General features: G+C 35.6%; 1 protein-coding gene across 1 annotated transcript in view; it reads right to left on the bottom strand.

Annotated features, from left to right (window-relative positions):
* The window catches only part of LOC142410907 (adhesion G protein-coupled receptor A3-like), a 294,504-nt gene that overhangs the window by 161,761 nt on the left and 107,220 nt on the right, over positions 1-25,523 (bottom strand). Inside the window, exons 3-6 of the mRNA XM_075504087.1 lie at positions 24,034-24,105; positions 20,086-20,157; positions 10,277-10,348; positions 9,346-9,509 (exon numbers count right to left, since the gene is read on the bottom strand). Coding sequence (XP_075360202.1) covers positions 9,346-9,509; positions 10,277-10,348; positions 20,086-20,157; positions 24,034-24,105 — 380 coding nt within the window. The remainder of the gene's footprint in view (positions 1-9,345; positions 9,510-10,276; positions 10,349-20,085; positions 20,158-24,033; positions 24,106-25,523) is intronic.

The following is a 25,523-nucleotide window of genomic DNA, read 5'->3' as shown; positions in this document are numbered from 1 at the left end:
CCAAGAAGAGCTACAATCATAGCTTTGGATGACAGCCTCACCGAGAAGCACTTGGATTCCATAACTTCTCAGACTTATTTAATTAAAATAAGTTACACCTGTGTAGAAACTAAGGAAAGCTGAGCTGGAACAAGTACAATTCAAATCTAGTCACTTTTAGCAAATCCAACTCATACAGGTTTCAGCCAGCACTCAGCAGGTGGATGGCAAGTCCAGCCATGACAAAGTTATTTGTCTTTCTCTACAGCAGTTTCCCCCAGATTTATAAGCCTCTGTGAAAATAAATTATCAGTTTTGCACTGGGTCTAGGGACTGATGCATGTTGTGTCCATTACAACCATTTTAAGTGAGGGAGCAGTGGAAAAACACTGTCTTATTTACTGATGATAGCAGTGATTTACTTGGTAGGAAGGTAGAGGTAGAGAAATACAGAGGTAGTAGGTTTCACTTGATAGCATTTAACATAAATGCCAATATCATAACATTAATTTGTAAAATGGCAACAGCTACTTGAAAAATTTCCACAATAGGAAATTCAAGGTTTTATTCCAGTTAATCAATTAATCAAAAATATTATCTGCATGCAGGCAAAATAAAGCCCACATCTTGCATTGGCATACCTAGCAGAAATTTAAAAGAACGGGCAAAGAGTTTTTTCATCACTGATTTCTTCCTTATCAAATAAAACTGCTGCCAATTTTCAATTTCTTATTTAAATTGTCCCAGAAGTCTACTTCAGAATCTGGGGAGCATTTGATTATTTGCCACATCCTGAAACTTGAAGACTGTGACATATTGACAGCTATGGTATTGGAATATTCATCGACACAAATTCCTTCACTGGCAAGAGTCAGAAGCCATTGCTAGAAAGCTAATTTTGATGACTCAAATTATCCTTATGGCAAGCAAGCTGGCAGGCTCATGGCTATGCACCCTCATCACAGCTTGCAGTTAATAAAAATGGCTGAGCAGTGGCAAGGATAAAGCACCTAGCTCCACAAATTATATTGATTAGCTTTATCTGTCTGCGAAGTGCAGTGGCAGCACTCATCTTTCCAAACCTTAAGCGCCACTAGCCACCTTCTTTTTATTTCGATATCATTACTACACACTCAGACCAAGGAACCATGGCAGCAGGAAGGTCCCAAGAGTGGCAGTGATTGCCCCTAATTGCCCAGAGTCCAGCAGGCTGCATGAGTACCCACCCATGCTGCAAGAATGCCAAACGAAAAAGAAATGTAAAAGTCATAAAAGATGCTGAACAAGTGACAGTTCTGTTGAAGTAAGCACTTGTCCCAGTCATTGTATGAATTTTTTTCATTCCAAACTCCTCTCAGCCCAGCTGACAGTCTCAGAAACTGCAGCTCTTTACAGCCATCTTTATACCTATGTTAAAGAAAGTGCTGTATGATGAAACGTGCTATAAAAATGTGAAATATCACTATGGTATACTCCACTTAATTAGAACAGAGGATCTTAGGATGGAGGCTTTATAAGGAACTTTCCCATGAGAACAATTAAGATTAATTACAGCAAACTGTAATCAGTGCTGTTAACTGGACAATATTAACATAGGTTTGGCAAAGAAATTTATATAATTTTATCTAGGAATTACCAGTATAAAATTTAACCCTAGTCTCTTAATGTACATGTTACCATGTTAAGACTAAAGAATACATCTTCTGGGGTACTCCACGGGCCTTAGTCAAGGCTGGCTGTCTTACCATTGCTTTGCTCATGAGCAACTAGCTTTTGGAGATGGCCAGTCAAGACTCCAAGGGCAGAAGTTCTGAAGATTAAAGAAGCTTCATTTTGCTGATATTCTCCTCACTACACAGGAGCTAAATTTTTCTTTAGTTATTTTGCATGCTTTTTGGAACAAGCAGGCAAAGAATGTAGAAAATCAGAAAAAACTGTACATTAAAAACCGTTAATGTAGTTTAAGAATAAGCTATGGGAAGAAAAACAAATTGGGTACATTTCCAGCATCTAAATCAGTGAGATTTCAGGGGTGAAAAGTTCTGTTGAACTATATTTTCATGTGTGAGCACAGATGCAAGAAAATACGTAGTAGTAAAACCTCACCCTTTAAGTTTCTCAAATGACCATTTTAATAGTTCTTTCACTTTTATAAGTTTTAGATGTTATTAATTTTGTGCCCCAACCTTGCAGCAGTGTTCTAAATTACCACTAAAGAAATTAGATAATAATGTTTAATATTAAATGTAGGGCACCAAATTCCTTTTTTTTCCCCAGTTTGAGACTGATCATATTAAGATGAGAAATCTAGAATTTGGAGCCAAAAGGTTAGAGCATTGTTGGTTGCATAGCACCAAATGGTTATCTATTGAAAACTTTGATATTTAAAATGGGCAACTTAGCTCTGACAGAAAATGAATCTACCACACCCATCTTTGAAAGATCCAAAATGTACAGTTACATTATTTGATTTATAGACATTCTGCTATTATCCGTATTTTGTTATTAAAGAAAACCCTGAATTGCTAACATTGTAAAATAGAAACAATTGCAAGAGGATTTAACTACAGCTAATTCTACCACTATCCATATCTTGCAAAACCTAATCCTGTGAGAGGTAACTAATGGGAATATTCCTATTTCAATATAATTAGACCTATTCATATGATTAGGCACTCCCTGCAGAACTGGAGCTGAAGTCTTGATCCCACATATTCTTGAAGACAATGATGCTCCGCATGAATGCAGCAGGCTATCTGTAGGCTGCCAAGAAACTGCAGGACTGGAATCTAAATCTGGATAATTAATCCATCATTCTTTGTACTTGAGATTTTGAGTTTAGTCAGTTACTACATACTGAAAAAAACCCCACAGTTCAATATTTACATTGTGTTAATGTAGTATGAATGACTTATAAATGAAGAAGGAAACGGTTGAAACAATAATCTCAAGCCAATTCCTAAATTTAAGTAAATAACAAATGGGACCAAAAAAATGTTGGGTGTACTATGACAGAAATAAATGAAGAAAAAATGTTCCTTGTTAACTTTGAGCCAGTATTTGATATTGCAATATATTTCATGTAGGAAAGAAAACTTTTAAATACAATCTATGTGGAGGTGTATACAATTATAATTTTAAGACTCGAAAGGTAATGTAGATAATTAATTTTTGTCGCCATATGAAAAAAACAACTTCAACTCTCATTTCTCACCCAATATCCCCAGCACAAAATATTTGACAGTATTCTTAAAAGCTGATGCAGAATGAAGCTGAATGTATTCAGTTGATTTCAAGTTTAAATTTAATGATTGAAAAAGTCTCCTTTCAAAGATTGAATTTCCCAATATCAATCTATTTTTTTCTATTTTGGGCATTTTAAAAGTACATATTTCTTTCAGAGTTCTTACTATTGCACAGTGGAAACAGACTTACTCTGCTAGGGATGAAGGGAAAACAATGTACAAGCACATCAGGTAAAATTATAAGGACATTTCAACGTATCTAGCATATAAAACATCGCTATTCCTCCATTGCTGAGAAAGCAGTTAAAGCCGCACTGTATTTTAAGACTATATGTCAAGAATAAAAAAGCTGCTTCAGAAAATGAGAGTACTTTATACAGGAAGTATAGAAAAGCAAATGTTCTCTTTTTTTTTCCCAATGGTATTACTGTAATTGATTTTAAATGTCCTGAATGTTCTGAATTTTTGTGGTATTTTAGGTAAGATTGCAAAAAAAATTACTTATGAAAATAGACTAGGGAGCGGCATGTGGCCCAAGAGAAATATGCCTTAATGTTCTGCTCATATTTAAGCATGAGAAATACAGATGAGAAAATGTGAGTAGGTCAGTAATGATGAAGGTACTTCATACCTTTCTATGTAAGAAATTAAATCTTAAAATGGTCAAGAAATCTCTAAGAACACAAGTAGAAAGAGTGCATAAAGAATACAAATGTGCTCTTTTCCTTTTTGCTTTGCACCAGTTTCAATGTGAACAGGTACAGAGCATCAGAGCAGAAAGTGCTTACATTTTAACCTGACTCTGCTCCTTTAGAGGATGAATATTCTGATTCTCAGTGAAGTGAGGCAAACTACAAAAGACGGTGCTGGTTAAGTACAAACAATTCCCTAACAGCTATATCCCCTCCCTCCCAATATATTATTTATATTTTCTGTGAAACATTTAATGAATTGTATTGCAGAATAGAGAAGCCGGAAAAGGATCTATCCCTTTGAGTTGTATCCCTCCCTTAGAAGTACCCCATCCAAGTAGAGAGTCTATTATACCAAAAAAAGGACATTTCAATAATATTTTATGAGTCACAACCTGCTAATTTCACTCATGGGCTAACACTTTAAACTAAGGTAGTTTACAGAATTCAGAGACTGAGTAATAATTCAAATACTGTTGGATACTCACAACTTGTAGCTATTATCTTCCATGGTTTCTCACCTCTATTTTCAGTAGGATGGATTTTTATTCTTCTTTAGTGTTACCACTTTTCTCAGTAGACAGCCCCCTAAGGCATGCTAGAAACCTAGTCATACAGGTCTTATACAGATAAAACTCCAGCTCTATATTTTGAGTACTCATTCCCTGTCATCCATAGGAGTCCTAATTGACTATTCATGCTATCAGTAAATTATGGACCAACCCAAACAATTTCTCACTACAAGTTTGATGTAAACAGTTACAATTCTATTCATCACAACCAAAGGGTGCACTACTCATGAATAGAATACACATTTTGTCATAATACACACTTTCAAAATAACATACTGTAACCCCTCTAAGCCAGGTGAAACACACTGCAGTCAATTTTCATGAACGTGGAGCACCCGGAGGAACAACAGAATTCGCAAACAGTTTCTGGATCTCACAGCCTCTGAAACACAGGCTCCTGAGCCTAGGGAGGCCACCAAGGTAGATGTCTCCATCAAGGTAGATGAGACACTACATAAAAGCAGATGCTATCTCAGCCATGTTAATACAAGAAGGGAAAATGACTCAGCTGCGATATTTTGTTTGCCGTTACTCTGTGCTTTGCAAGTTCTATTTCCACCATATTTTCCCCTGAGACTGCATCTTAAAATGAATGTATCTACCATTTGAGTTTATATCTGCTTCCTTACTCTGGAAGTTTCTTGACTGAGGATGGTATATGAAGAACATCCATTAATACTAGCTTTGCTAATTGTATCCGTTTGCCCTTGTTGGTTGTAATTATTGAAACAACAGGGTTTTTCAGAGATGTGCACAATATAGGTGAATAAATAATGCTGTATCTTAGAACTTCTTTTCCCTCTTGTCCTACAATCCTGTGTTGAAGCAGTTCAACGCAAGGTGATTTTCTCACATTCAATACAACCCAGCAAATAAAGAAGCGGGAAACTAAGAAAAATTTGGGACAGAAGCAGAATAAAGATAGAACAACCAATTCATTTCTTCCAAGGAAAAGACTTGCATAGATCTTTCAATCATAGATAGATAAAGAGAGTAAACATAGTTTTGGGGGACGACACTTAGCCCGTTCCTCATGAAACGGTCAGACGCAAAGGGCTAGAATGAGCTCTGCTAACGTGGCCCGAGAGCCATCCAAGACTGTTAAAGATCGCTTTATCAGACTTACTGCCAGACTGCCTTACAGCAGACTGCTAGGAAAGGCAAGGACAACAACAGGAACAGGAAAGGTGACATGCGACAAAACTAGCTTGCCTGAAAGTGCTGCGATGAGATGGTGCGGATGTGTATGGATCAAACCATCTGCTCCAGTAGAGCAAAGGGACTTTTGAAAAAATCTAAGCTTCTCTACATTTAGACTTCCTGAGAACTGACAAGTTACTACGTCTAGTTCTTTTAACCCGTCTGCTTTATAGGAAAATAGTCCACACAACAATACGATGACCAAGATTAGGACAGTAGACAACGTAAACCTGGAAAGCTACCGACACCAAGAAAAGAACTAAACCTATCCACTCTCTGCACAGAAAAATGCATAATGATAAGGAAAAAAAAATGTAATTTATTGTGTATAAATGCATTAAACTCTAAGCAAAAAAATACATTTCTTAATATCCTGTTATATTTTCTTACTTTTTGAAGCAATTTTTTTTTAATTTAAAAAAGGTCATAGCATGGTCCCAATTATTTATTTATAAACATCTGTAGAGAAAATGTATATGCAAAATGCAATACTTTAATTTGTAGGAGACCTGAAAGAGAAACAGTATTCTGTCCCAGGAGAATTAGGTAATTTTCTTTGTGGTGGAAATAAATAAATAATAATGTCTTAAAGCTCTATAAATTTTTTTATATACTTTGCAATATTTTTTGTATAATTTAGTAAATATTTACATCATTTTCAGCCAAATAATTTATTTAAAGATTATTGATATTATGTCAACTACTTTCTAAACTTTAAATAAAATCTAACTGGGGGAGACAAGAAAGTCAGTACTTTGGTTCCAAACATCTGTTTTGAGGAGTCAACGTTTTCTAATAAAAAAAAGCTTCATCAGAGTTATAGGTCAATTGTAATTTGCAGAACAAATGAACTTTTACTACTTAGTGCTATTAGTTCAATAGCATCAATACAGCTTTGAGACTGAGAAACTAAATTCTAATATCTCATTCATCAGTGTAAATAATCAAAACCCAGCTTTAAAAGCAATCTTTCGTAATCCCCTTAAGACAAAAGCTCATACAGGTCTTCCTGAGTGAAGAATTTGGCCTACAGAATCCATTTCTGCTGATGATGTGCGCAAGGGAAAACCACAGACTGCTCTTGGACCTCAGGTGGAATTTGTAGCACTGGTATTCAGGAAAATGTAATTTTCTTCCTGTAAATTGAGTAAGTTTTATGTGGAGTCACGAAGAAACAGTAACAAGGCACTGCATGAAGCCAATTTCACAATCATTTTTCAGAAAGATACTCTGTCCATACTGTTATGAATTCATTGCAGTCCCTCATAATTAAGGCAGAAGACAAAGGCAAAACTAACTTTTATCATCAAACTATTTTTCAAGCCTTATTTCCAACATTGTCAAAAATTGCTTTCTAGTGGAACATTTCAGAGAGCTGGAGATTTTTTTAAAGAAGATTTAAGTAGCTCTTATAAGCTGTTAATGAACTATGCAAGCAGAATCCTGTGAATTCCAAAACTGTGCAGTTACTTAAATTAACTCATAAAAACCAGCAAAGCAGGTTTTTAACTGTTTTCAATGGGTCAATTCTTTGGCTATCTTGAGTTATCAGATGCATGAGAAAGATTTGCCAGAAATTTGAAAGATGATTTCTTCTCCCATCAAAACGTAAAATAAATCTAAAAAGCTCATGGCAAACTGTCCCCTGTAGTTATTCAGAAATTTTTTTACTGTCTTGTTTCCTCTTCACATACTTTGACTTTTTGGTTCATTCCCTAACTCGCTTGCAAAGACCTTTGCCATTTCCCTTCTATTTTTATTTTTTTCCCTTCCATTCTTCTTTTCTTTGCTCATCTTGTGACTGTGGTACCTCATGACCTCTTCTAGCATATAGAAGGAAGATCAGGAACTATAAATACAAATGTCTGACAGTATGTAAGATGTTCACATGGAGGAGTTCTTAATTTTTAAACCACTTCTTAATATTTTCTTTAAGATATGTTTAATTTCATTAGCTCTATGCACATTTCAACACATATTATTCTTAAAACAGTCTCAATATTTGTTATTATTTTGGTGCCAGACAGCCTTCTATTATGCCTAAATTCAAATTAAGTTACGGAAAACGAAATTGCTAAATGTTGGGGGCACTGTGAGCTGCCCAACAGATATTATGAGCACCGTGAAGTACCTGGCAGATATTACAGGCTCAGCAAATATAATCACCATGAAGCTCTCTGCGGATATTAAAAGTGGTGTCTATTGGCAGTCATTACAAACCTTGTCAAGTGTTCTGTGGACATTATAAACAGCAGTGAGAACTAGATGGGCCTTATAAATTCTGTATCAGAGGTGTAGTAATGAGTCCTATTAGGAATTAATGTATGAAATTCTGAGAAATTGCTTTCATTTCCTCTCTAAAATTCACAGGCTCATATTCATTGGCAACCTGGACATATCAATTAACAGTCCTTAATTGATTCTTCTGATCATTCATGCATTTTCAGAAACAAGACTTTTCCTGCTGCTATAAAATGGGAGCTTGATATTTGAGAAGTATTGCAGATTTTCAAATGTTCAGTAATACAGGCTACTGGAAATTTCTCCACCTTTCGCTGACAAGAGCTCATTCCTTATTTGCCTCCAGACAGGTACCTGTGTTTCCTTAACAATTCAGCCGATGGAACATCTGTAGCTGGTAGCCACATCCTTTCACATCTCTCCCAACTTGTAAATATCTGTATGTGCTGTTGTTTTTAAAACCAAATTTTTTGTTATTACTCCAGTCAGCCCTGATCCCCCTTCTGCTATAAATGTGTCAGCAACACACATCATTCCTCTTGTGGTTATCAGGATAAAAGTATGACTTTCCTTTTGTTTCCGTAAGACATTAGCAAAGTCACCATCCCAGCAATTTTCTGTCATTCAAGAAAGTCAAAGATTCAAAGATTCTGTGATTAATGAAGTATGTGTGAATTTATACTTCTGATTATGGAACCCACCAGCATAATCTTAGGCAAAGATGTTTTCTCTGCAGTACATGATACTTTTAGAATCGCTGGGTTTGTCTGTTCTTTGCTAGACAGTGTTCAGTGTGAGAGGAATTTTCTTTACTCATTCATATTTTTTTTGCTTCCTTCCTCACACCATATCCATCATCTTTGCTATGGTGGAAAATCTTTTTCAAAAAGCAATTCACTTATAGATCTTCAAATACAGAATTCACCTAACTGAAGCTCACTGTAAAAATTCTATTAATCCCCAGGATGCAGTGCTAAAATGTATAGTTACAGGTTTATAAACATGAAAAATACAAGAATGAAATCTGACATTTATGCCACACTGTCAGAGATATAACTTGAAAGGAACATTCTATAAATCTCTGTAGGAATCCCCACTTTCATGCAGTATAGAATGCAGAGCTACCATCATGGGTTAATGTTTTAAATCATAATTACGTTGCCTAATATATAGACAAGACAGTGGTGTTCTTGCAATATATATACACATTATTTTGTATGAAATAAGAAACTTGTATTTTTTTCCATTGTCTTTCAATCTTAGTTATATTTTCTGTGCCGTATACCTGAATTTCTTGTGCCTATAAGCAAGCCAGATTTATTACTCTCTTCATTTTTTTTTTTCATAATTTCTGGTTTTTAATATTTTCTCTGGATTCCACTTCAATTTGTAATGTTAAATGAGAGTACAGCTCACCACATATCAGCTGGTTTTCCTTCAGGTTACGAAATGACAGTCCTTGTAAAGCACGGGGGTAAGCACAAACTGTTTCCTCCGCTATTCGAACCGAAGAATTTCTGGCCCATTGCAAGACCCATTTTAGATTACAGTCACAAATGAGTGAATCAGTGTTGAAATGTCTAGAAAGGGAAAGAAAGATCATAATTGGTACACAAGCAATTTTCATGAACATACTTTCTTCTGTTAGATTCAAATTATCTAACTCCAAAGAGAACTAATTCTAGATAGAGGCATAACTGTGGATGTTTAATTATAATATCCTGAGACAACTAATACACATTGTCGCACTGTTAATGACTTCCAAGATATTACGCCAAAATTCTGGTTTTGGTTACAGAACAGCATCACTGACTACTGAATTAAATTTGAGTATGTACTACTGTGGAAAGTCATACTATAACATACTTTGACTTCATAAAAAGTCTTTTAAGTAGAAACTTGACCATAGAAGCATCCAGTATACACTTTTAAACCTCAGAGAGGTACATTTAATATAAATAACTGGGAATTGTTATTATAATTGCAAGAAAAATATTTAACATGAATGTTTTTGTGTATTTAGAGTTATTATATGATGTAACGCAGGAAAACCTGGAAAGGTATGAGATCATAAAGGAAAAAAAACCAGGGATGCTAGTCAGGATGGCTAGACTGGGCTAGTCAGGAATGGGGTCAAGTTGCCAGCACTATCCATTTCACTGGGACAGGTAGAAGATGGCAGCTCATCAATAGTGAGACAGACATTTATAACAAAATACTGCATATTTTACATTTGGAATGCATTGCTAGAAACAATCCTGTTTAAATTCATATTCAACTCTGCTATGTTTATTCTCATGTCTTTCTTGAATATTTCAGATTTCCGAACATAAGGAATCATACTTACAGTGCTTTCAGAGCTAGCAGCTCAGAAAAAAGTCCATTCATGAGACTTGAAAAAATATTCCCTGACAAATTCCTAGAAAAAAGCAATTTACAATCAGTTATAACAAATAAAAGAAGAAAACAAAATTGTTATAGAGTATAATTTTCACAATTCTAATTAAGAAATTCTGCTTTCTTGACAAAAGTAAAAACATATTTAAATTGTACATTGCTTTGTCATAAATGACAACAATATTCAAATCAAATCATACACTTTTACTTCTTTTATTTTCACAGCAGTTATACATACAATTCACTTGGTCTAATAAACAGGAATATTTCTACATATTTAATAGAATAGAATTCTAGAAGAGAATATTCCAGAATTTAAGTTAAAATATGCATACAATGATTACTCAGTGAGACCTATGTTGTATTTTTTATAGTATGTGTAGACTGCCACTTCAAGGTAAAGAGATAAAAACAGTTTCTTAATTTAGTAATGCTCAGAAGAATGGAAGCAATTCCTTGAAACAGTAATGAGTTTTCAAAGTAACTACACAAATAGTTTTGTTACAAAACAATTTCTCAAACTACTGATTTTTCCCATCCTTAAATTAAAGACATTTCCATTTTAACTACTGTTTTACTATTTCTTGTCTTGATGGCTGAATGGATTAAGCTGAATACTTGCAAACAGATGCAAATTAATTTTGCCTGGTTTAACAGCATTGTTCTGCCAGTGCCTTAATAGTAGAAAAGGTAAATGCTTAATGTCAAGTAATACTGGTTTTTTCTGTACCAGTAAGTTGAAAAATTAGTGCAGTATCCAAGATTAACATTTCATACCATATGAATTACCTACTTTTGAAATACTGATATATGTTTCTTTCTATCCAGTGCCTGAAGCCTACATGTCTGAATTCAAGGATGGCTACAAAATTTCAGCTATCAGTGACATTTCAGATCTCTTCACTGGAGATTTTTTGTAACATATAGAAGAAAATGTAGACTGGCAAAGAAAATGGTTTCATTACTTTTTTATTAAAAAGGATGTTTTTATAATTATTGATTTTAATTCTCTTATGCCTACAAAGTAAAGAATGTATACTAAACTGAAGAAACAAATTCAGATCAGGAGCAGTGTTCCACCAGAATTCAAGAAAGAAGATAAAATATTGTTAATTTATAAATTACTTTAAGAAAGTTACGGAGCATTCTTGAAACAATAACGAATCTTATTTTTGTACACAATTAATTTTTCACCACTGAAATCATGAAAAAAAAGAAAATGAACTTTGAACACTTCAAATTTTCAAGGTAGTTTAAAGCAAAATTCTACTAATACAGAAAAATAAACTGGCTCAGCAATGTTAAGTTAAATTATTTCTCATTATATTGAGTCACGATGAGAAGTGTTGATATAATTGAAGTAATTGTTAAGATTTTGTCTAAGAGTTCACCTTTAATACAGCTGTGGTCCAAAGCTCTTGGAAATAAAAGGGCTTTCAAGTATCTTTTCAAGTGTGGGTATGTCTAAAGGTGGAAATAAATGTTTGCTTGTAGCTACCTATTTCTATACCTTTAATATTTTGGATTTATCAACAGGAACTAAAAATATTGAGCATTTCACAAAGACTCAGTTACCTCTTTACTTAAAATTAAATGGATCTACTCATGTGCTTATTGGACATAAGCCCTGATGAGGCATATGCTGAAGCAGCTCAGTGAACTGGGACATTAAACGGACTAAATCAGAAACTGATAACCCTGACATTTACACTGAAGTAAATCAGAAGCGGTTCCGCTAATATGAAAGCAGTTACAGCGGTATAAACCTTCTGACAGAGGACAATCATGCTGAACTGAAGGAAGGGGAAAGCAATCTGCCTAGCCTTGCATGGACGGCAGCCAGAGAGCAGAAATATGAGGGGTTTCTTTTCTCTGTCTCACCCCACTGCGGTATGACAACATTTCCAATTTGATGCAAATCCTCTCTTTTCCCTTAAATAGCTATCCAGGCTTCATACAACAAAACAAACAGAACACCGAGCCTGAAGTTTGGTAATTCTGTTTGGGCCAAAGGAAGGCTTTATGTCTGGTCAATATTTTAGGGAACGGAAAAACTCTAAGTCATTTCCACAGCTGATATAGAAGGGTTCAGCAGACGTATGGTACCTATGCGCCTGCCAGTGATGCCCATTCTGTATCGACTGAATCTATGTACTTTAAATAGGTCCTGCCAAATCCACCGAGATTTGGCAGGACCTGTTCTAGCCAGAACTGACCTACACTGTGTTAACCTAAAAATTCCTGACTAATATTCCACTTAGAGATTTTTGGTTTCTTTTTATCATGAGAGAAGTATGTAAGCCTTTTCTTCAGTGTTTTTGCCAAGTGCTGGAATAATTGAGTTCCTGACAGTTCAAAAGTCAGCACAAAGCCAGCAAGCCAATTTTTCATATTCTTTCATGTTCTTCTGGCAATAACCTGGTTTGAAGTTTCCATATTACTATTAATAATTAGCAAACTGGGATCATGTTCACAGTGCTGTATAAGCCATGAAGGAATACATTTTATGCCCAAGAAACACATAATTACAATATCTGGATCTCCAACAGTGAGAATAACTTCTTCTCTGACAAATAACATCACCCCAATAACATGCATTTCTGAGCTAGGTATCTGCAGCACCCTGCAAATGCCTGGTTCTGTCAATTCATGTCATTTATATTATATATTAAAATATCTGCAATGCATAGTGTTGTGAAATTCCGCCATTCCAGATATCCTAAAAACCCACTCTGGCTTGATTTAAAAGGACATTTGTTCTAAAAACATCTGTATCACCTAGTTTGCAAACATTTCAAACATAACAAATTGATGCACTCCAAAGCTGATAGCACTTACTATGCCATTAACTTACTCCGTTAACAGAAACATGTGCTTTCTGTTATATCAGAGGTACAACATTTTAGTCTTACGTATGAGGTCCTACGCTTATTTTTTCATATACCAAATACTCTTGTGCTTTTACAGAAATTAATAAAACACTTTTGTGAAAAGCTTTAATATAAATCACAAATACCATAAAACAGTCAAAGGGAGTTATGTGCCTCAAAGGACCATTTTGAGGCAAAATATAGGTATGTGCTGGTTTTGGCTGGGATAGAGTTCATTTTCTTCATAGCAGCTACTATGGGGCTATGGTTTGGATTTGTGCTGGAAACAGTGCTGATAACACAGGGGTGTTTCCGTTACTGCTGAGCAGTGCTTACACAGAGTCAAGGCCTTTTCTGCTTCTCACCCCACCCCACCAGCGAGGAGGCTGGGGGTGCACAAGAAGCTGGGAGGGGACACAGCTGGGACAGCTGACCCCAACTGGCCAAAGGGCTATTCCATACCATATGGCGTCATGCTCAGCATATAAAGCTGGGGGGAGAAGAAGGAAGGGAGGATGTTCGGAGTGATGGTGTTTGTCTTCCCAAGTAACCATTACGCGTGGTGGAGCCCTGCTTTCCTGGAGATGGCTGAACACCTGCCTGCCCATGGGAAGTAGTGAGTGAATTCCTTGTTTCACTTTGCTTGCGCGCGTGGCTTTTGCTTTACCTATTAAACTGTCTTTATCTCAACCCATGAGTTTTCTCACTTTTACTCTTCTGATTTTCTCCCCCATCCCACCGGGGGGGCAGCAAGCGAGCGGCTGCGTGGTGCTTAGTTGCTGGCTGCGGTTAAACCACAACAAGGTAGAAGCAGGAGTATATGAATATGAAGAACATTTCACTCTTATGAGCAGTATTAAAAAGCAAAAGCTGAATGCAAGAGTGACAGATTGATCTTCTGCACAAAAAGGCTGGGATAGGAGGGGTAAAAACCAACAAAAATACAGAGAGGGCAGGTTACGGTGCGTATTTTCTTGATGTTGCTAAAGTAGGGTCTGTTTGATTCACTATGTTACTGGTTTTGTAGATTATCTTTGGCACCAAAGTGATTTGTTGCTTCAATGACAGCAAGGAAGTCACACAAGAATTTATGGTATAATATTATCATAAAGCTAACTGCTGCTGCTGATTCAGAGGCAGGATGAAGAATATATCAGATATACTTTAATCAAACAATTGGAAGTAATGAGGAAGTCCTGTTTTGAACTTCCAAAAGGAAGATCCAGCAGTAGCTGCTTGTTGAAACAGGTTTAAGGCTGCAACATTTCAGAACCTGAAGAGCTAACTTACAGGGGACTAAAAAAAATGAAATCCGGTATATCAGTACAGTGGCACCATCCCAATATTCCATAGCTCTTGATATTTAGATTAAATATAAACAGAATTAATGTGGATGGCAGCTCCATTACCTAGCAGAAATATATTTGCATACATAATTCTGGAACAAAGCACTGAAACATGGCCACTGAGGGGCCAAAGGAGATTTGGAAGATTTGTTGCATTGAATTATGTCACTCCTAGTTAGAATACATGCACCTCATCACAGCATAAACACAGCCAAAGGGTAATATATAAGCCAAAAAAGTTAAGCTAATACCTTAGAAGACATAATAAATCTTCTCTTATACTGTCTGAGGCACTGTCAGCTGCATCTGTCATATGATGTGAAAGCATTTTGGAATCATTTTCCAGACTACAAATCATCAAATCCAAGAAGGTGTAAAAATTAGATCAGTCTCAAGGAACATAATCACAACTCACTGGCTGCAGTAATTTCAGGAGCTGTGTGAAATTTTAGATTTCATTAGTAACTTGAAATTCAATTCCTATTCACTGAAATAAACATCCTGACTGCAATCTGAGTAAAAGTCTTCTTTTCTACATTATCAAGAGGCTTACAATTTTTTGTGGTTTCTGTATGTGTGCATGTTTTCAAAACAATACTAGATGACACTGCTAATTAATTTTTTCTTAATGCAAGAATCCTGTAGGTTGTCCTGTTCTAAAATAGACTGCACAAAACCACCAAGCCCTTTGAAGCGTGTTTGCATTATCCCTGAAAGCTCAGGCAGTTCTCATCCTTCATTTTAGTGAAGTGTTTAAACATACCTTCACCCTACTCAGTTTAGATGTATGCGTCACATCATTTGGTTAAACACTATGTCGGTTTGGGCCTAGAGCTGATTTTTCAGCTCTAATTCCCTCTTTTCAAACTGAATTAGACTTACAAGATTGAGTGAAACACACTGTGTTATTTTGTTTCACCCGGTATCTGTGCTTGTAAACAGTGTAAGAAAACCTCATGTCTGTACTTCACAGAAGGTGCATGAAAAGATTTATGTCCTTTGCTCCTTCCAGTGGACTCACGGCTCTCCCTACTGGTTTTCATAACAGCCTGCAAAGATCCTTCTGTACTTCATCTCTGCTAAAGTAACACAGGAGAGCTCTAATTACCACAATCAACAACTGCATAAATCAATGCATATGTATATATCTTTATATTGCTCCTTCAGTAATCTAAAACACACTTGATGGCTCTGAAACCAGTTCCACGTTTAAGAACTTGTCATCTTTTCCTTGGTACAATTATATGCACTGATGTTAACGCTAAGTAAATGCTTCCCCATAACCTTTTCAGAGAACAGCCTTCTCATACCCCTGAGATGACAAGTAAACACAATTCAGAGGTATCAGTAGCAACGGAAAGGTGACTTACTGGTTTTTAAACATGTTTAAAAATTTTGATACTGAGAAGTTTGTATGAACTTCCAAGGGGAAAAAAGCTAGAAAGTGTTAGAAAAGTTCCAAGTGGCATTAACTTGCAGTCAACAAACAATCACCAGTTCTTACATCAGAGGCAAATTGAGATCCCAGCTCAAATAATTACTATCAGCATTGTGTCATTATATGAGATTTCCGAGATCGAGGAACAAATGATACTATGAATGGCAGGGAACAGTTCCTCTTGACTGAGACTGTGGTTGTATTTCTTCACAAAATAATCACTGACCCAACAAGATTAATACTACTCTTGACTTTGGTTTGGTAAGGAGGACAGTCCCTACAAAAGAGGAAGTCATAACTTTTGACATAGCAATTGTGAACTGATTTACTTCAGATGAAAGGGGAATTTAGACTTATCTATTACTATGCCTCTGATTTCCAAAGGACAGACTTTTGAAATTAAAAAAAAATGAAGTAACTAGTAAAGAACTGCTGAAGTACATGAACTGGAATGCAGGATGGCCCCATTTGTTAAGTCAATGGTAGAAAGTAAATTTAAAACCCAAATAAGAAAATGGAAGATAGACTAAATGGATCAATAACCAAATCTTAAATCTTGAAAAACAAAATCAGGTTTTAAGAAGACCAAAGAAGTAGAGAGACTACAATGAACAGGAAAAAGTTAGCAAAAAGACAGGAAGCATAGAATTACCAAAAATTAAGTTAAACTTTGGAGGTATGCTCAAACAAGGTGCAAAAGACACTTTAACAATACTACTATATTATAAGTGAGAAAGGAAGAAAGAGTAGATATTATATATAGCCTAAATATATCCCATTACTACTATTTTCTATTCTGTTCAGTAAGGTTGGTTATTTGGATTATAGGTATTTATGGGAGAAGCAAACACTAAATTCTGGAAATTATCTTTCCCAAGACCACCTACAGTATGACTACTGATCTGCAGAACTAGTTAAAATCCAAAAAATACCTGGGCAACTAGAGGCCTTCTAGGCTAATTCCACTCACATGAAAACACTAGTGTAAATGTTAATGGTTTTCTCCTGCATATGTAGTATCATGTCAGATGTATACTAAAATCAATAAATAATTTTCCTTGTCTAGAAAATTAGTGATCTTTTTATATGTTTACATGATACATATTCAATAGATGCATATGGATTTTTTTCCCATTTCAGATTTGCCAACATTTTTCTCCATTTTTCTTTATTTCAAAACTCACTCAGTTACTGCATCAAATACAACAAGGCCAGACTAACAGGTCTACAGTTAACAGAATCATCCTTTTTTCCACTGATGCATGGACATAACATCCATAAAAGCATGAAGAACGTGGCGTTAAATGCATTTATTTTAAGACACTGTAAGATAATGGACAGGATAGAAGGGAGGGCAGTGAGACATTACTGGTGTTCTGCAGAAACAGTCTTGTGACATTGTATTTAGTGCTTTCACTAATGACTCTGGCTCAGAAATGTAAGGATGTGAAAATGAAATCCAGTAATAAAACCAAGGGATTGGTCAATATTAAGAGAACTATCATACAAGAAGAGGTTAACATTCTTGAAGATGAGAGGTCTAGTACTTTCGTTAATTAATATTATTCAAAGTGAAAAGTGTAACAAGAATGTCACTTGAGAATTATACTTAAGAAAGGTCTAATTCAAACTTCTGCTATAAACTGGGGCCTTGGAAAGAAAACAATACAGAAAGCCCTGGATCTACACCCACTTGAAAATTAAAGTTAGCCCCATCTTGAGGAAAAGGTAAATATTTACTTAGGATGCACAAAAAGACTAGATGGAAGAAAATACAGTGTTAATGATAGCGTAGAGGAAACTGGTGAGACTTTCCGTGGATCTACATGATCAGAAAACATTCGCCATCTCTGGGACAGGTACACAGATTACTAGAATGAGCAAGGATATGGCAAATCTGTTTCACCAAAGGAAACTGTAATGGTGTAAAATGATCAGCCTGGTAACTAGATGGCATTTAGCATGCATATTGTGCCTCTTTCCAACATCTCTGGTATCAGTGAAGGATGTGGAGATATACTGCCATACTCTTTCCTGGTCTGCAGAGGAAAGGGATAGTACAGCCAAGCCCTGGCACACAACAAATGTTGTACGCTCATTGTGAATGATTTTCTGTTCCTTACCACCACAAGACTGAAATTCTGTATTTAACGTCTAATTAGCTTTTAAGATGGAGTCTGGAAGATTTATGAATGGAATTTTTAGATATGTTTTCCTGAGACAGCAGGGGTTTGAACAGTTTCTATTAAGGTTGTTCCTAGCATCTAGAAGCACCTTCCATTTAATAAGGTGACTTCACCATTTTGAATTAAACATACCTCGTATGGTAATCTGGCTATATAGTCACAGTCATGTTCACTGCGCACAACAAAAGGAGATGCAGCAACCCTCAACAGGTGAGTTGGACTTGCCCAATTTGGCAACTCATCTGAGATGAGTAAAAAGAGGGGCACTCTGCCCCTGTTCATCAATGTGCTATCAAGGCTCTTCCCATCTATTCTCACTTGTTTTCATCAAAGAAGATTTGGCATAGTTACTCTCATTAATGTGATCAGTAAGCATGCCAGATTTCAGCCTTTTACCTGGTGTTATCTTGACCTAATGGCACGCCTCTCTAGAAAGATTTCCCTGGTTTTCCAAGGAAATGCTAGAACTGGCTGGAGAGGAAGAAAATAAAGCATGAGATTTGTAACACACTATGATGCAGTATAGGAATTTATTTCCCATTCAGGAAAGAAGACAGATGTGAATGAAGATACAGAGCCCTCCTGGGTCTGGCCAAATGTCCATTTAAACCAGGACCCGTCCTGTGAGTTGTCCCTTTCCCAGCCAGGAAAGTTGCAGCCAACTTACTCATTCCTAGTACTTGCCTATGCTGTACCACCACACCTTTGGCCATTCCTTTTTGTCCTTCTCTGAACCTTTTCTAGTTTTGGTCATCTTTTTGAGATGAGGAGACTGGAATTGCCCACAGTATTCAAAATGCAGGTTCTTTGCTTTTTGCTGTAGTACAATGGGTGTTCTCTGATTTGTTCTCTCTTCCTGTAATAATACTCCCTAATATATTTTTTAAACGATACTGAGCAGATGTTTTCATGGCATTATCCTCTATAATCTCAGAACATCTTTCCTGTATTTTAATGGTTAGTCCAGAACAGATTGGTTTTTCTCCCTTTCATCACTTAATATTTATCTACATTGAATTTCACCTGCCATTTTACTGCCCAGTCATGGAGTCCTGTACATTACTTCTGTGCTTCTTCAAAATCAACCCTTGTCTCTAATTCCCTGGTTAACTTAGTATCTACTAGCAAACTTTGTCATCGCACATTTTATCTCTCTCTTCTTCCAGGTCATCTGATTCTCCCTAAAACTGAACAGCCTGGATATACTATCATAATCTCATGTCTTCTGAGTGCTCTTTCGAGAATAGCCTGATACTCTATTGATCACACAGGCTCTCTGGCGTGCTTATGGATATGTAAGTTGATTGCTTTGCTCTCTAGAGCATATTCCAGTGCAGTTGCATGTAATAAACTAATGACTCATAATAAAATAAAGTGTACAACACAATACCTTAAATGAACAGTCTAAATTGATATTTTTGAAGCAATTTTCACTACCCTGATAGTCCAAATTTACTTGATACTTCATACATTTCTTTCTCAGTATATGCTTACTTTTTTCTGTGATATACTTCAGGAAAAAAAACTTATAAAATTCTAATTGATCTGTAATGGATAGAAAGAGCAATGTATCCTTTTTAACCACTGTAAGTCCCATTTATGTGCTTGACCTTTAAGTGTTTCCATGACATGTAAAGAGAAATGCATTCAAACAGAAACGTCACATTCAGCCTCTTTTCAAAGTGGAAATGAAATACATTCAATTTAATTCTTTCAATTCTGATAGATTTTACAATTACAAATAGAAACAACATCTTTAAAATATCAAGTCATAACAATCAAAGGCTCAGGAGAGGGGGTTTTTTAAGTATAAAACCTATAATTTTCTTATAATGAAAGTTTATTGCCAACTGTACTCAGGTAAGCCATGTGACAGTTTGGCTTTCTCCTGTTTCAAACAAAAGTGGTATTATACTCACAGTTTGTGAAGACTGTTAAGTCCAACAAACATTTCTGGTGTTAGGCAACCAATTCTATTATTTGAAAGATCCCTGAAATAAACAAAAAAACGGTGAAACATTAGGTCTTATTCATATACATACTTACATAATTACATACCGCCTCTTTACTTTTTAACGCTTAAGGAGTTAGAGACAAATGAGAAATAAAACCTTTTTCTGTAACCTATCATAACTGAATTAAATAGATTTAACAATTTTTATATTAACATTAATGAGCAATATTCCACAATTCAACATACCATACTGCAACTTATACTAATTGCATTAAAATGTGATTTTATATATGTAGCAAATAAAAAAACAAAAATTATTTCCAATATAGAGAATTTTTTTTATTGAAGTTACTAGCACCTGTTTGTTTACTTATGAAAAATACTATGCATTTTGTTGCATGCAATACTCAGCCAAAATTGACACATTTTTACTGTTTGCCAATGTCTCATCTCATTGACGGCATCCTTTCTTGCTGAAGAAATCACAGAAACCAGAGGGCAATTAATTTTTGAGCTAGTAAGAAGGTCCGTCTTGATAAGCACTTGGCAAGCTCTTCTAAGAGCAATAGTGTGGCTGTCTCAGACCACAAATAGCACAAGGCATTATGTCCCGTAACTCTTGTCTGCAGGAAGGTGAATGGATGTTTTCTGTGCGAGTCATACATGCAACATAATGTATAGGATACTTATAGGAAGGAAACAAAAATGGGTATGAACAATTATGTTGTGATAACAACATGAATACTGCCCTTTGGTGCATTCTGAACTAATGTTTAATTTTCACATATTTGATTTTCAACCTTGATTCAAATTTTCCTTCTTAGCAAGTATTTTTTTTAAATAATTGCAGTAATGTAAGGATTTTAAGTGATTATACATCCATTAAAATATTAACATTGATCTGAATATATTTTTGTTTTAGAATCAGTGGTAGTCTTCTGATTCTCTTGTTACATTGGGCAGATTCCCTATTTTTGTATTGTTACATGAGAACTCTCAAGTAATCAAACAGGAGAATAAAGGTTGTAGTTTGACAAATCCAGTTATTGCTTTCATGGAGACATATCCAATTAGCTAGAATGTGAAGGCAATATCTTTAGAATTCACTACAAAGTCTTCTTCTATCAGACAAAGAACACATTGTTGTACAATTAAATAATGAAACGTCGCATTAGAACGAAAATATTTCTTAAATGCTTGACAGGGATATTAAGTAGGCAACAGCTGAGAAAATAGTGTGGATAACAATATAGTGCAATAATTGCATATTAGCATTATTCTTTAAGTTTTCCTAATGAAAGCTACATAGAAAATCTAAAAATGCAAGTTTAAGACAAACATACCTACATACATATATAGAGATACGTCTTTCTACGAGAAGAGGTAAATAGTAAACAAGAACCCACCCAGAATTCTTAGATGGGTAATGCTTTACTTCTGCCTAAGCAAAGTCTGAACACATATGGAAGAAACTAGGTGGGGCATAATTTGGGTAGCAAAAATAAATTTAACCTAAACTAATCAAAACAAGTGCATATTTCTCTAAGTGTAGCACACAGTAAAATGATATTTTTAACAAAGCAAAAGGCTACATCCCCTTTTCTCAAAGTTTATTTCAATGAGCATTATTTTCACAATAAGATATATGGCAGTGGCTGAAATCTCCATATTGTAAAGCATGTTTTCTAAAAAAACATTAGCAAAAAGAAAAGACAGCTTGCTGCACATGCCTCCACACTAATATGTGTTACATCAGACATAATTAAATTTGTAATGTACAAAGCTGGTGTTCCTTTTCAGGAGTATGACATATAACTTACTAATGCTGACTTGTAAAATTGATGTTAGAGAAAACAAAACTCTCCTCTGTTGAATAGCCGAGTGCCATAATTTCAGTACTTCATAAATTTTCAGTTTTCATCAATATTCTGTGTACCTTTTTGAGTAAACCCTTGAAATAGTTCAGTTTGTCATTCAAATACAAATTCTAACAATTCTCCTAATCATTCACAGAAAACATTTTGATGTTGACAGCCTGGAGTTTGTCTGACTTGCCATAGCCATATCTCTTGCAGTTGCCCATATTACATCAGTTTCTCCTTTTCACAGCATCATTTATATTTTACATGTGAAATAAGAAGGTGTGAATGTAAAGTACAGTCTTAAAGTAATTACTGTATTCAGCATTCAACAGGAGTTTACGCTATTTATTCGTTTTGCTCAACTGTTTGCTACCCAACAGTTGCACAGTGAAGGAGGGCAGAGATTTTCTTGTTTACCATGAAACTACACCGATTTGTACCGAACATATGGCAGTCTAGTAATTAATCGATTCCCTGTCTCTAGATTGCTCCCAGTGTTACTTGTTCATACCAGTACAAGGGGTTTTTTGAGATCTAGCATGATAAATCTCAATGTTGCCATTCCTAGTTTGCTGAAGAGTCTTTTCTTCTCACTTTTCCCAGTGCCTAATGACTTCCTCTTCCTTGACTTGTCTCTCCTGGCTGACCCAAGGCTCCACCTGTGCAGTCTTCAGATGTGCAGCCCATGACTTGCACAGGTTTCCTGATTTTCCCACAAGAGGTCAGGGTTGTGTTATTAGACTATGCGGTCAAAACAACAATTAGCGCTCATTTTCATCATTTCATTGTATTGTTATCCCTCTATACAGAGTAAGCAAGAAAGTTTCAACCCTATGTTTTTGTTTGTATTAAAAGTGTATATGCTACTCTGACTTCATCATTATCACGTCATTGGCTTTCTACCCAAACACACTAAAACTTAGGGGTGGGTGTTAGAAAATACTGTCTGATCAGAGATGGAAATCTTTTCCTTAGGTTGTGCAGTGTGCCCTGTATATAGCAGTTAGGGAATTTAACATCAGAGCAAAAAGGCAGAAGAATTTGTAAATTTATTTTTCTGTGGATTTGCATTCCTTCTCCTCTAAATCTTCCCATCCCACAAAAATAATCCCTGTTCTCTCATAGGTTTTCTCATCACACATAAAACAGCACACATGATGGCTAGGCAGATTTCTGGCATGTGCTGATGGCCTGGTTAGCCAGTACATGGATATTTGGATGCTGTCACTTGGAAAATTATAATTAAAAAAGGGTTCATCTCACTTTTCCTTTAGGCTGAGTAGAACTAAGGAGGGTCTGTAGCCCTTGTTAATTAAAAGCAAAAAGGCCCACTTGTAGGATTTTAGTCACTTAGATATTTTTACCCTCTACAAATGTAGTTTAAAAACCAGCCAGTGCTTTCAAAAGTACTATGAGAATATTTTCAGAGAGAGGAATGCAAGAATGATGGACAGGGAATATATTGCATGTCTTGTTTCCTTAGAAAACCATGCTAAAAATAAAAAATACCAAACAGAGGCAATATGAGAGGTACGAAAATGGTGGACAAATTCTAAAGCATGACAGTTTCCTTTCTAAGAATTTATTTTACAGACCTTGTCTGTGATAAAAGTTTGATTGATGCTACAAATTCTTGTAGCGTCAGTGTTCAGACCTTACATAATGAAAAAACTTAGCGTAGCACAAAACATTGTTTACACATATTTAAACCACCTAGTTTTATTTCTGATTAATGTCTATAGTGATATATTGTCTGCAAAGTCATTAATTAGGCACGTTTTTTAACTTCGTAGATGTACTTGTTAGGACATTTATTGGAGAGTAAACAGATAATTTTAAATGGGAAAAGGTAAAAAAGAAGGGGGAAATGGAAAAAAAAGAAAGAAGAAGAAAAAGGCATAGTCAATTTAAAAAGCACAGTGTGTGATTTTCTATTTTACAGCCAGTGTCCTTATGTGATTATTGCTTGGTGGCATATTTGAGTTGCCCAAGGGCAGAAATGTCGATACAAACACAATTTTCAGAATAATTCATATGGAATTAACACTTACAGGCGCTTCAGTTCTGAAAGTCCATGGAAGGCCCCTGGCTCAATTGTGCTGATCAAATTATTCTTCAGATCTCTAGAGAGACATAATAGGAGAGCAATTAATTATCACCTTACCTACTGTACTACTGTTATACACGAGGACTGTGAAATGCAATGCAATTCTAACCTTTATTTGTCTTAGCTAAAACCAAGAATGACTTTCTTTTAAATAGTAACACCAAAAACATTGCATCATTTGCAGTTTATAAAAACATATTTTTCCAAGTAAGATGGTTAAGATTAGAAGTTAAAAAAAATAATCTGCTTGTTTTAATTCTTCTCCTATTTGTACTTTTCAAAACAAGCTTACCAGCCATTCTTGCCCCAGGAAAAATGTTTTAATCAATGAGTGAATAAAATAATCAGTCAGCAAAGCAAGAGCCTTTGAGTTTGCTTATTCATTGTGCTGTGCACTTTACACTTAATAAATTTATCATTTCCACCTAAAGTAGGCAAAGCAGCTGGCATGTGAGACATAAACAGATAGGTCAGGTTTCTGTCCTGAAATACAAGCAATTTCTCATATTTGGCAGATAGGTGCTTCATTTTGCACTTGGTGACAATCCAGAGGATTGGTTGTTGCGCACATAAAGAATATTTCACTGGCATTAGTAATCTCATCTGCTCTTGGCACAGTGCTTGGGGCCATGACATTGCTCTCAGCTCAGTCCCCACAGAGATTTACTACTGAATTGTCTCAAGACTCTTCATGATGTGAACCCTGAGGAAATGCCTTCAGTGCAATTAGATAAGCAGGCCTAGGAGATAAATGCTATAAATTCTTGTAGCGTCAGTGTTCATCTTCTGACGATTTGCAATTCATCGGGAATGACTGGTGTGCAATAGTATCAGTGCTGTTTCTCAGACTGGCCACTTCTAGCACATTACAGCACATACACTGCTTGCCTCTGCCAAAGTATGGATGTATCAACAGCCACATGAGTCATCTTATTTATGACTTTTTATTTTACCGCAAATAAAATGCACGCTAGGTGAAATCTTGGTTCCACTAACTGCGATTGCCCTCAATAGGTTAAGATTTCATGCCAAATGTTTAGTTCACAGTAGGATATATTTTAATTTCAAAGTCAAAATAATAAATAAATATTTCTGTATTTTGGTAGTAATTTTTGCAGATCTTTTGAATACAGTTCCAAAAATTTGTGTATCACACCCATTTCGTTTTAGTGATGATGATGAGTGATCTGTCCCTAACAAAGATCTCAGTCAGACCCTTAACGGTCAAGTTCAGCTTTCAGCTTGCAACATGCAACACTCAGAGCCCTTAAGAAGGTGATAAGACATTCTGATTACTTATGTAGAAGATGATTTGTCTTACATATATGAAATGCAGAGCTATCAAATGCACAGCAGACCAAGACTGCAATTTTGATGGAGAAAAACCCTAGAAGACCTTATCATCTCAGTTTAGAAAGTATATCCAGTTATTCA

Source organism: Mycteria americana, chromosome 6 (genome assembly GCF_035582795.1).
Source record: "Mycteria americana isolate JAX WOST 10 ecotype Jacksonville Zoo and Gardens chromosome 6, USCA_MyAme_1.0, whole genome shotgun sequence".
NCBI classification, from domain to species: Eukaryota; Metazoa; Chordata; class Aves; order Ciconiiformes; family Ciconiidae; genus Mycteria; species Mycteria americana.
The sequence above is the reverse complement of the archived record's forward strand: the minus strand, read 5'-3'. Positions and strand labels throughout refer to the sequence as shown.